The sequence below is a fragment of the Cuculus canorus genome, chromosome 12, assembly GCF_017976375.1.
Source record: "Cuculus canorus isolate bCucCan1 chromosome 12, bCucCan1.pri, whole genome shotgun sequence".
In the NCBI taxonomy this organism is placed as follows: Eukaryota; Metazoa; Chordata; class Aves; order Cuculiformes; family Cuculidae; genus Cuculus; species Cuculus canorus.
The window spans coordinates 19,059,977-19,072,885 of record NC_071412.1 but is presented as its reverse complement, the minus strand read 5'-3'; the positions used below and the strand labels follow the sequence as shown (position 1 = coordinate 19,072,885).

The following is a 12,909-nucleotide window of genomic DNA, read 5'->3' as shown; positions in this document are numbered from 1 at the left end:
AGCAAGCTTACACACTCCCAGCAATGCAGAGAAAACTCTCTGAAGTTTTAGAAACACCTCGATCCATCCTTTAATATGAAGGTTAAAACCAGTCACAATACAATAAGATAGTGCCCACATATTCTAAAGGTGATTGGATCCCACCCCTGCCCCGAATTGCATAAAGCTGCAGAGAAGGGAGGAAAATAAATCAGCCATCACAATAATGCTGTTCGCATACTTTTATTACAATAGCCTCTAACATTTCAGTGGGGCTTTTTTTGCCACCAGTTTTCATAATCACACTACTATGCCTTCCTAGTTTTCCAAGATGAATAATTACCTTTCACTGTTATGAAAACACTAACAATCTTCTCCCAATTCTGCAGAGAGGCCCAAGATAACAAACTAGATCTTCTGATGATACAGTCAAAGGATGCTGTCCAGTCCAGGAAAAGACCACCTCTTGTCAATCAAGACATTAAAGTAAGACTTATATTACTACTTAATGCTTTTCCACAGGCGCTCCCTTCAAAACGGCCTGAGCATAAACCAGTGCAGCATAAAGAGAACGGCAACTGGGTATCGTTCATGGCAGGATTGAATGAACAAAAGATAGGGAGAGTGGAAGCATGTAATAATAATCCCCTTGAATAATTACGCATAATAAATCCAAATGAAGACTATACATGGCCTATCCCTCCCTGGAGCAGCCAAAGATAGCCATTAGAAGGGAAGTCTACTTGCGCCTAACCAAGCTTAGGCTGAAGAAAATTCACCTTTCTCATGAAACTGCTACAAACTCAGAGCAAGTTTATCTTATCAGATACAGGAACTTACATGCTCATGACCTGCTGGCACAAAACAGGCAGAGATAAATGCTAACCCATAACTTTTAAGACATGTTACTGCAATGCCTACGGTAATGAAAATAAATTTGTCAGAAGTTCTAACATGCTGCCACGCAGCTAAACAGCTTGTGACGAGGTTGTCAGATTCTTACCCCAGCGACAGAATATGTGGCCAGACAGAAAGCACAACTGTCCACAACACATACACTTCAGATTTTAGCTGCTGGCTCAGTAAATTCTCTGCAAAATGACTTCTCAAAAGCTCACAAGAGGACATTTGAGCCTAACAAGCAACCCTGACCAACGCACCATTTCCCACTGGTGCCAGCTGGCAGGGAGGAATGCCTGCTTTACAATCCAGAGCACATGGGGGCACCAGAGCACCGTATAACCCCCCCTGTGGAATTAAAATTAATCGTCTGCTACTAGATACAATAAATGTTATTTTCCCAGGAAAATTTTCAGACAGATGAACTACTGCAGCTGAATATCTCCAAAAAGACTGGAAAGGCAGAAAGTAGCGTTCAGCATGAAAGAGCTTCACAGTATGAAACTTTCTTACATGTTTATTCCCAGAGCTTTGCAAGGGAAAAGAGTTGGGCTTGCTCAGGCTGCAGAAGGGAAGGCTCTGGGAAGACCTCAGAGCAGCTTTCCTGTACTGAAAGGGGCTACAGGAAAGGTGGGGAGAGGCTCTTGATCAAGGAGGGCAGGGACAGGACGAGGCGGAACATTTTTAAGCTGAAAGAGGGGAAATTGAGATGAGATCTTATGAAGAAATGTTTTCCTGTGAGGGTGGGGAGGCCCTGGCCCAGGCTGCCCAGAGCAGTGGTGGCTGCCCCATCCCTGGAGGGCTTCAAGGCCAGGTTGGATGGGGCTTTGGTCCAGTGGGAGGTGTCCCTGCCCATGGCAGGGGTTTGGAACTGGATGGGCTTTAAAGTCTCTTCCAACCCAAACCATTCCATGCTTCTGACTCCAAGCCATTAGGATCGCGGTTATACTGAGACAGGTCAACTCTTGAATACCATGCTACAATATCTGCTAGGCCATTGCCACCAGAAACACTTCCCTCCAACCAAATGGGCTTCGCAACCCACAACTCTACTGTCGTGTTTCTGCTCCGTTACAAAGAAACACGAACACACCCCAATCAGGCAACACTTAGCAGCTTACCCTGACACTGCCCTCAAGCTAGACTTCCCCAAAGGAGATGGCCTGCAATTCAGAAAAAAAAAAAAACAAAACCAAAAAAATCAAGAAAAACTTTTTCAAAGACAGAATCACTCATTTCAAGTGTTCAGGAATTCACCTAACAAATTGTTTCATGTTATTTTCCTGCTATTATGACCAAATTTAAGTTCTACCAAGGTGGCTACGCAAACCCAAGAAACCATACAAGACTAGTTTAAACAGGACATGTAGTAACAGGATTTACATATTTCATAATGCAGCCATAAAATGGATCTTTTCTAGAATTTAAATGGTCTACATAGTAATCTTAATAAAAAAACGAAACTAAACCAGAACAAGAAAGCCCACACAACTGAAAAAACCCCAAAGCCAACAACACTTAGTAACCTCTCAGAAGTGTGTGCTTAACAGGAAAGCTTTAAAAGGAATCTGTTTAACTCAGCACTGCTGATGAAACCAAACAACAACATTTCATTTGCAGCTCAAGAAGGATGTGGTTGAGTCAACCAAGGCTAAGGCTCTGCCCTGTGAACTGCTCTGTAACAGCACTGTTAATATCCTCTAAGTAGAAGCAGAAGACCTGTCTATGTGGGCAGAGCAAAGCGTGAAAACGTTTAGAAAGAAATTATAACAAGAAAGCTGAAAACCAGTAGGTCTGCTTTCCTTAAAACCATTAATGCTAAAGAGTCAACTCATTAAGAGTGAGGGGAAAAGATGGGGTTTTGCTGTTGTTCAGAAGGGGTCTGACACAGTTTTTCTCAGGAATTGAAACAACATGTATTTCAAATCTGTGCTTTTATCTTTTTAAGAAAAAAAAGAAGAAATATTTAAATAATCGTTTTGATTTTAATCACTAAAAATGCTTCATAAGCACTACATGCTATGACTACTACAATGCTAGCAATTAGCAACTCCATTACACAATGAAGGACCAAAAGCAGTACTAGCTGAGAACACAGCTCATGGGCTCCCTCCCAGCAGGGGAAGGATTCTCTTGGGTTCAGAGAGCAAAGCGATCACTTGAAGTGCTTTAAAGGACTCGAGTCTCCCTTTCAGGTATCAATAATAAAGAAACAGTCTACTTGAAGAGCTACAGCCCAATACACCGATCCACCCCATCACCCCCAGTTATTCCAAAAAGCACTGCCTACCACATACACACATCTTTCGGGACCAAACAGTCTCTGCCAGCAATTCTCAATCTCATGCTAACTCTTTCTCCCACATCCCCAACTTACTTGATTTCGGTACTCCATTGTTTAAGTGAGAAATTGATGGCACTTGGTTGGACTGGTGCAGGTTGGGAAGCTGCTTGTTCCCCCACCAGGTCTGTAGGAGAAGTCTCCACAGCTAGAATATTTCTAGCTCTCTCTGCTGAAGCATTTTGACTTAGGATACTCAAATCTATTAAAAAAAGAAAAAGAAAAAGAAAGAGGAAAAAAAGAAATCAGCAAAATTTTCAGTAAATAAAAGAACAGTGGCTACATAAAGTCATATACTACTAAGTCCGCTAGTAATGGTTTTATTCTAAATTGCAACGTAGCTTTATAAAATGCTCTCTCCAAATGAACTTTAAAAACAGTAAAGTCATTTCTCCCATGAGCTCCCACTGCAGCTACATACTTCTGGCAACAGGATCCATGGACTCATGTCATACTCATGAAGCATTATTTCATGAGTGATTTACAATCTCAATGAGCCAACATGGATTCATGTAGTTCAAGCAGCTACAAAGCCATAAAAAGTAAGGTGGATGTATTATACTAATTCACAACACCACCTTGTAAATAAAGCTCAAGTCTACCCTAACTTTGGAGTCAGGAACAGTGTTACAAAAATGCTGTGACGCAGCTTTCAGTGCACTTCATCCTGAAAGTTGTTCATCCTTATAGTGACACCGCTGCTGCAAGTCAATAAGCTTTACAGGCTCAAGTCAGCTCTGTGCAAATCCATCCTGGAGCATTCCCAGAGCCAAGAACACGAGCATGGGCACTGCAGACACATTGGAGACCTACTGGATCAGCAAGGATTAGCAAGTTCTGGTCAAGCTGATACCAAAATTCACCCAGTCAAACTCTTGTGCACCTCAGCAAAGCTACAGACTGGGCACAGCGCCTTGCAGACCTGCAGCTCAGGCCCAGCACCACACATGTGCCAGCACTCACGGAGGCTCCGAATGGCTCCCCAGGAGCCAGCCAAGAACAGGCACTAGCCCTGAGCCAGAGCTAGTAAGGTCCAGAGGCTCCGAGCTGATCCAGCAGAGCTAGCCAGGCCTCCAACCATGCTGTCCAACACGTACGAGAATTCATAGTATGAATGTTACCTCAGCGTTTCCATTACCCTGGAGAGCTTGCTTCCTCGCTTACCCCTCCTCCCCCAGGCAGAGGGAATAGGAAATGCAGAGTATGGAATACACTATGAGTAGCAAAAGCATTACGGAGAAGCAGAAGGGGCTGATGGCCTTCTACTGAACAAGCTCAAAAGTCACTTTCAGACTCTTTTCCGTATCATTCACAAAGTACTGAATAGACTAAATATTTTTGGGAACACTCTCAAACTTGATTCAGCAGTTATATCAGAAAATAACACGCCGGACAGCTTCTGACTTAAGGCTTCTGACTTAAACAGTTCTCTGCAGGAAGGGGAAAACCCTGGGAAACCACAATACCCGGTTTTATCACTGAACTTTCAGTCTTTGTTCTGACCATTACTTGGCACTAGCAGCAAGACCATCTTTAAGCAAGCTGTACCCTCCCATTACTCAGCAGATGGTTACTTTTATTTAGTCCGGACCAAAGACTGGAAGTAGAAAGACAGAACATTGTGACAAATAATACCAAAACCAAAAGATCATTGACAAAACAAACTTCTTAAACCCTTAAAAAATGGTATCTGAAACAGAAATATATAGTGTCATCTTTTAAATACAGGTACAAATTACACAGCCTTGATTTATTTTATGAGCAGTGCCGACAGGAACTTCTTCAGTGCCTTGTCTGCCAAACTAGATTCCAGATTCTTTTGGACCTCGGCTCTTCAAGCTGAACAAGGTTCATCTTAGATAAGTTAAATAAAACTTTTGTTCATATTCACTGTCAAATAAAGTAGAGAGATAACACAACAGGTTTCAACTAAACAAAAACCAACCACACCCTCATGACTTCCCCCTCTCCCCCCCAAAAAACCCCACCCAAACCAAAAAATAAATAAAAAAAGCCCAAAACCAAAACAAAACCAAAACAACCCTCCACACCAGAAACTTATAAGCACTGAAATCCAGGGTGGAATACTAATATCCTGCTTTCATACTTACAGCTTGTTTCATCTTGTACCTGTATGATTCAGGAAGACTACAAAATCTCTTTATAGTATGGCTCTACTAAAAGAAATTCAGTTCTTGAGGAATTCAAATGAATTACTTTCCTCTAACAGACACACTAACCAGCCTGCATCTTCTCTCACTTCCCAAGGTTGCTCACTGTGCACGAACCAGCTGACTGGTTAGAGGCACGGGCTGCACGGAAGGAACAGCACAACCACACCATGTGGTTGGTAACGCAATCACCGTGAAAAAAAAAAATCTTGTTTTTAAATTCATTTCAAAACAACAATCTTATAAACACAAGACATACCATTTTTTCACGAACGCAAGTTAAGAGTTGGTGAGTAATGTAACTAAGAACTGAATTTATAAAAACTACATTGACATTCAATCAATTACAAGAAAAAAAGATAATCCCATACACTATAAAGAATAAATCATTTATTTGACTTCCATGGTACTAAGGCAGCTCCATGGCAAATCCAACAGAATCATTTTTGTAACGTTAGCTTTCTCACATCCCACTCTGCAAAATTTTTCACTACCTTGAATATTCTTAAAAACTTGTCAACCCTAACCCATAAAGCAATACCTCAGCTTTACTTATGTTCCAGTCAGTCCAGGTTTCTAAACTGGGGCAAGGGGAACGATGACAGAACATAAAAGGCAAGGTGACGATGAGCAGTTTTGTTTCTGGACTGAAGACAGATTGCTCCCACATTTAAAACATTCATAGTAGCTTCTGTACTCAAGCACCAGCAAACCAAAGCCATTTCTGTGCTCCAGTATAAAGCACATCATCGAATGCACGTTCACTTTTTTTGAAAAGAAAGAGAAGACACATTTTGATCATCTGCATGGAACCAGAGCCTTAAAGAGTCCCCCTATTCTACAGGAAACCTCTGGAGCACTTGTTTAAAAAAAAAAAAAAAAAATCATCAATCATTTAGGCTCTTTGCACTTTCCCCAGAAGAAATCCCTGCTTAAAACACTTCAGTTGATGATCATCATTGTGATTTGCCCTCAAAAATAAGACACTCTAGATGCAGTTACAAAACTACATAATGCAGTTTAACTGCAGGCTGTCCCTGGAAGGGATCGGTCAACTCAGGCCATGCATTTCATCTCATCATTCCTTGTACTGGGTTGAATAATAATTAAACTAACAAAAATATCCCACAACTTGGTTCAGCTTCCAGAACACTCCCAACAAGTTACAAGAAAGGAAAATACCAGAATGCAAAGTGACTGGATTACGATCCCTGGACCTGATGCAAAACAGGAGGGAGGGAGCAATACCTACACAGGCTGCGGTGCCAACAGGTTCATTTCAGACTGTACAGAAGCTCTGAGGGAGGAGCACAAACAAGAAAGGACAGAGATGTAGGGCCAAGCTCATGTTATAGTTGATCTGATCCAACAGTCTGCTGTCGAAAGAGGGCAGACTGCTATCTATCTGCCTCTTTGCCTTCCCAAACGTAGCCATTTGTTCCCTTCCTCCCATCAGCTCTGGAAGTCACCTGACCGCACAGTAAATATATTCCACTCATTAATCTACAAGAAAAATCCCTTCCTTTTTGGCTAACTTTTGAGCTCAACTAACTCTGCACAGGGTCAGAAAAAAAATCACAAAAAAACGAAAAGGAAGACTACAGAGAGAAGGAGAGGCTGAAGGCAGAAAGGCAAAAGTTTGAAAGAGCAAAAGCCTGTTCCCCTTCGCAGCACCTGCAAGATCTCTGATGCTGCACACTAACACACGTTCTGGCAGCACAGGGTTTGACAAGCTGCTGAACAGATTGGCTGCTGCCAGAAAGGCGGCCTCAAACCATCCCACTTCGTGTTCCCAACAATTCTCTTGGGCTAATCCTGCCACTCATCTGTCCCTGTCCCCATCTGTAACACACTTAAGGGAGCTGCACTGGCCAAAAACTAACCTGGAGAAAGAGATGTTTCCTTCTGGTTGCGCTCCCTGCAATAGTGAGAAGAGTGAGATCAGCACCAGTGCAACAGGAAGGGCGAGAGCCGGGCCTTTCTTTAAGCGGATGAGCTGTTAGATTGGTGTAGCTGAAAGAGCGAGGGGAGCCCCTCGGAAAACACATCCTCTCCAGCCAGCTGTGGTTGAGCAAGCAGCCACGAGCAAACTGCTCTCAAATGCAAGCAGTAATCTGGGTTAGAGGACAATGCTGCAGCATGGGATCGGAACTGGGGGAGGGGAAAGGAGGGGAGGGCGGGGAAGAAGAGGGATGAATATTTATGGATTTGCAGCGTGAGCAAACAAAAATAAAAAGAAACCAAAATCTGTTGCTGGAATGGGTCTGACCTCAAGACTGTTTAAACCCAAGAGAGCTTTACTGACATGTGTAACTTGGCCCAGAACAGAATTTTACTCAGTCTTATTGATGGATAACAGAAATCAGCAAGCACTTCATTGCTGTACTGCTTCAGGAATAAAACAATTCAAAAGTGCCTGAGTGATGTAGTAAAAAATGCAGAATAATTTTGTATAATATACCAATATGTTTTTATAACTCTGACACAAGCCTAAAATAGCATTTTGTTTCACTAAAAGTATTACAGATACTACATTTCACTTATGTAGCATCAGTGCAAACTGTCTTCCAGTTTTAAAAGGCACGAAATTTCTATTACAGTCAGGTAGATCCGCCACACCAGACTAGACCTTTTGGGAAACAAAATATAGTCATTCAAAATGTAAAATATAACTGATCCCATTAAAAACTGGAGTTTATATCTCAGGATACTTAACACAACAGGTTTTAAGACACTGCAAACACCAAAAGACAACTCATCTAACCTAAACTCTCCTTTGCCACTTAATGACACCTAGTCACAAGACCACTCCACTTTATTCCGTATCTAAAAATCAATAGGTTTCATGAGATGAAATCACGCATAAAATTACATTTATGTTAAATAATTTTAGCATTGTCAACATATACAAAGTTTACATAGAGTTACTTGATAACAAGATGTGACAAAAAACTTCCTCAGACTGTTCTCTATCCCAGTGCTGCGGCGTGTGCTGTTTAACTGACACTGAACAGAAACACTCAAGTTGGTTTTACTCAGACTTCCAACCTACCAGGATTGTCTTTGGCAACAAGACCTTTGGAAAAGTCACTTGGCGTAGGGGAAGTTCGGCTGTCCCTTTTCGCTGCATCCAGGTTGTTACAGTATTCCCATCTCTTCTGCTGAAGTTCCTGAAGCCAGTACGTCATATCCTGGCGAGTTGCAGCCTACAACACAAAGAATCAGAACACTGATCAGATCACAGCATGTGTTTGGTATATGAATGCAGTAATTGCAAGTGCAATAATAGACAATAAATCAGGTAATCCAGACAATTAGCAGACCAGCAAGGTATCCTCACCCAAAACCTGTGTGATTTATGAGAAATAACCACTTATGTACCAGGTGCACCTTGTGCACACTTACATGTCCCTGCTTCCATGACAAATCCATTTGGCAGCAGATGCAGTCACATGAATTTTTTCTCCAGTTTTACACTAGATCATTAGAAAATGCAGCAGCAGCATCTTACATTTTACACACAAAGCACTGTTTACATATGTAACTACAAATCTGTATTATGAGAAAAAGGTCCCATACACACTCTGGAAAATTCCCATTTTCTTCTTTGAATTTGCTTTATTACCAGCAGAAACCAAATTAATAACACATTGTAATGTCTCCTGTTTTAATGACTCAATCTACACCCTGTATTTCTTGATAACCTCATCACCTAACAAACTTCTATAGAAAGGTGTCCTGGTTCCAGCTGGGATAGAGTTCATTTTCTTCCCAGTAGGTGGTATAGCACTGTGTTTATGTGAGAATAATATTGATAACGCACTGATGTTTTCACTTGGTTTTAAGCATCGCTTACTGTAAGCCAAGGACTTTTCAGCTTCTCACGCCCTGCCAGCAGAAAGGCTGGAGGTGCACAAGAAGCATGGCGGGGGCGCAGCCAGGACAGTTGACCCAAACTGGCCAAAAGGATATTCTATTCCATTTGATTTCATGCTCAGCATATAAACGGGGGGAGCTGGCCAGGGGGCTGCCGCTGCTGCTCAGGGACTGGCTGGGCAGCGGTTCTCAGCTGGTGGTGAGCAACTGTTTTTCATTTGCACCACTTCTCTTCCTTGGGCTTTATTTCTCTTTCTGTTACTTTCATTATAATTTTTATTATTATTATTTTCATTAAATTATTAAACTGTTATTATCTCAACCTACAAGTTGCCGTACTTTTACTCTTTCAATTCTCTCCCCCCATCCCACGGGGTAGGAGGAGTGACTGAGCAGCTGTGCCGTGCTTAGCTGCTGGCTGGGATTAAAGCACACCAAAAGGTCATATTTAAAACAAAACCAACCCCAACATTGATATTTAATCTGCAAGCCAACAGTCATTAACGTGAACAGGTAATTAAGTAAGCAAGAACTGAAATACATCTTTAAGCTCATTAAGAATCACAACTATAAGAGTAATTTCAAAGCCTGTCAAATGACAATGGACAAATATCAATAAGAGACTGAGTGACCACAGGTGCTTATTCGGAAAAGTAGTTTTCAATCCCAACCCACCCCTCAGCCCCAGTCTAGAAACAGCACCTGACGCCAACACTGTACCTGCAGGAACAGAAAGTTCACGCTTGTGGGGTGACACCTGCCTGAGTACTTCAGCTTGGAAGCACACAGAGTGCTTATCTTTCAGGCAGTCTTTCTCCTACCTCCTCCCCAAGTGCTTGGTAGCACTATTCATTAAAAATCCTCGTCACCTGGGCAAATGACTGTCTTTACACTTTAAAGACAATTCAATATCTGTTCATTACAACAGGGGGTTGTTAAAGAGGGGACCTGTGCAGGGCACAGCTGCAAAAGAACGCGGAGCAATAAACACCGCAGATTTCCTTACCAACCAAGTATGGCAAATGCTGCATAAAGCACAGAAACAGCACAGATTTGTGTCCATTTTTGATATGAGAACACTTTTGGTCAAGTCAATCTTAAGATCCATTTACCATTATATTTTGACCCCGAGAGCAGCTAATCAGAGCATAAGCAATACAGCAAACAAGAACCGATGCTTCCCCAGGGTGCTCTCTCTGGCTCAGCTATCTTAGTGTTTAACACTCAAACACAGATTTCTATTTTACAATTTGGCTTTTTGTACCCATATGAGCTTTAACATCCACAACATCCTGCAGCAAATGGCTCCAAAGCACTGTGCAAGGAAGTTAGCCAGAAAACAGACACAATGATTCCCAGAGATGCTGCCCCAATTCCTCCCAGTACATCATACACATGAGAGGACATTACAAAATTCAAGTAAACATTCTTAAATCAAATCAAGTAGTGAAATAAAACAAAGTGCGATACAAGAGGACACTGCAGGTTCACTTTTCTCAGTCGGTAAGAAAGGTATGTAAACAAGATAGTTCTAATCTGAAATGGAAATTAGTTTCACATTTCTTGCTTGCTCATAGGGAACTGGAGGAAAACATTTCCCTCGTAAAAAAGACATGGGAAAAGGATAGTTCAGAATAGTCTGTGAGGTTTCTCAAAGTGTTGAAGAACTGGACACTGAGAAACTCCAATCCACACAGCCACCACCACCAGTTTTGGAATGACCACAGCAGCAGGCTTGAAATCTAGACTCCAGTCACTTCTGCGAAGAACAAACGCCTCCTATTTCTAGCACAAAACTATTTCCTTTGGAGCTTCATCCACCAGCAAGTCTTCATTTCTGCTAACTCTGAGCCTGCACTCCCTTTACACAGATTTGCATACAGGCCTTGTAATGCCATGTTTTACTGTGCTCCAGCAGAAAACCACCGATAATTCAGAGAGCTTCCACCAACACAGGCTGTGGGACTGCAGCGGTTCTCTTTGCTACCACAACAGACTAATGAGGCAATTCACCTGGAGCCAAGCTCAGTTACACCTGCAATTAACTTCTGCCCATGATTGGTGCAACTTAATGAGCCTTCTCCACAACCTGTCCCGTTATCCTCTCCCCAACAGTCTTCACAAAACTGAATTAGTTTTATTGGAGTTGCTTTTCACACAGCTGCACTTGTTCTCTGCCGAGCAGTTCGTGCATCCTCAGTTTCCAAGCCATGTCATCGTTGTGCATGGCGTCAGCTAGCAGTTACCATCCTCCAGCATAAAACAGGAGAGCACAGCACTACGTGTTCTCACTCCCCGATTTTAATTCCTTTTCCCAAGAATCAGTCTGTACCCAGCTGCACCCAGCCCGTTACTCTGCCTTCTTTCCATCATATACACAGGCTTCCTTCTCTTATGGAGTTTTCTGCTCTCTCTAGAGAGTTTTTCCTGAGTTTATACAGGCATCTTAATTAGTTACTTTACAAGTAAGAGTACCCTGGGAATCTCTGTTGACTTTTATTTAAACAAAATTAATCTTTGAAGCTTGTTGTTTGAAATGGACTTTTTTTTTTTAAGAAAAACCACACAGAATATTTTAAGTCTTCCTCTTCCCTTTCTCCTAATCAAAAGACAAATTTGCAAATACTTTTTAAATTCATTTTACCTGTCAAAGAAAGGACCCATTCCCATTCTTGCCTCACTTCTCATGACTTACTCTGAGTCCTTGGCTACTGCCCACCATGAAAGAGGCGACAGTTATTTAGGGGCAGCGTTCTTATTTTTATTAAACTATTGCATGGCTCTGCAGTAATGAAGAAATTTAATGGAGGCATCTCTGTGAGAAGGAAAACCAGCATAGAAGTCATCTTAACTGGTGTGAGGTAAGGAATTACTATTGCAAACTTAGCGGCAACAGTAGCAACACAGGACACTGTAGATGAAGAGAAGGACAGTGGGGCCTTGAGCAGCCTGGTCGAGGGGGATGTGTCCCTGCCCACGGCAGGGGAGCTCGAACTGGATGATCTTTAAGGTCCCTTCCAACCCAAACCATTCTACGATTCCCGTGTATTTTCAAACATAAATAACAGAAAGTCACTATCATTAACTTAAAACCAGACCCCGACATTCTCCCACCAAGGATGCTGCCGGAACAGCCTTCTTCTGATGCATTTATGACACAAACAGAAGAATTATTTGGGGAAAACAGCTACCCAGTGGCATCCTCTACCTGGATCCACCGGTGGAACATGTACACCAATACACAGAGTCCAAAGAAACGCAACCAGCAGACCTGCCATTTTGGGGAAACTCATAGAAATTCTTGTCACAATCTTCCTCTGAACATAGACAAACTCTCCCTCGAGCTTTTTTGTAGGAGGGCACACCACCAGAAAGGTTGCATTCATCTGAAGACTTACTAATCCTGCTCCGCTCAAACAGCAAAATTAGAGCTAGAAGACTTTTTCAGAGGGCAGCCCAAGTTTTAATTATTGTATCCACTAAGCAGCAAAGTTAAAAAAAAGGGGAGAGTGTCAACTCAGAAAACAAATCCCCTTCCCTACAAACTCCCTTCTCAGCCGAGTTAGGCTCCATCCTAAGGCAATGCTACTATGCTCGAGCACCCCATTATTACTCACTGCCAAATCCCCAAAGATCATTGGC

At 42.2% G+C, this 12,909-nt stretch overlaps 1 protein-coding gene across 4 annotated transcripts in view; it reads right to left on the bottom strand.

Annotated features, from left to right (window-relative positions):
• The window catches only part of TBC1D2B (TBC1 domain family member 2B), a 34,674-nt gene that overhangs the window by 18,055 nt on the left and 3,710 nt on the right, over positions 1–12,909 (bottom strand). For all 4 annotated transcript variants that reach the window (XM_054077122.1, XM_054077123.1, XM_054077124.1 and 1 more), the window contains exons 2-3: positions 8,444–8,597; positions 3,257–3,422 (exon numbers count right to left, since the gene is read on the bottom strand). In XM_054077122.1, coding sequence (XP_053933097.1) covers positions 3,257–3,422; positions 8,444–8,597 — 320 coding nt within the window. The remainder of the gene's footprint in view (positions 1–3,256; positions 3,423–8,443; positions 8,598–12,909) is intronic.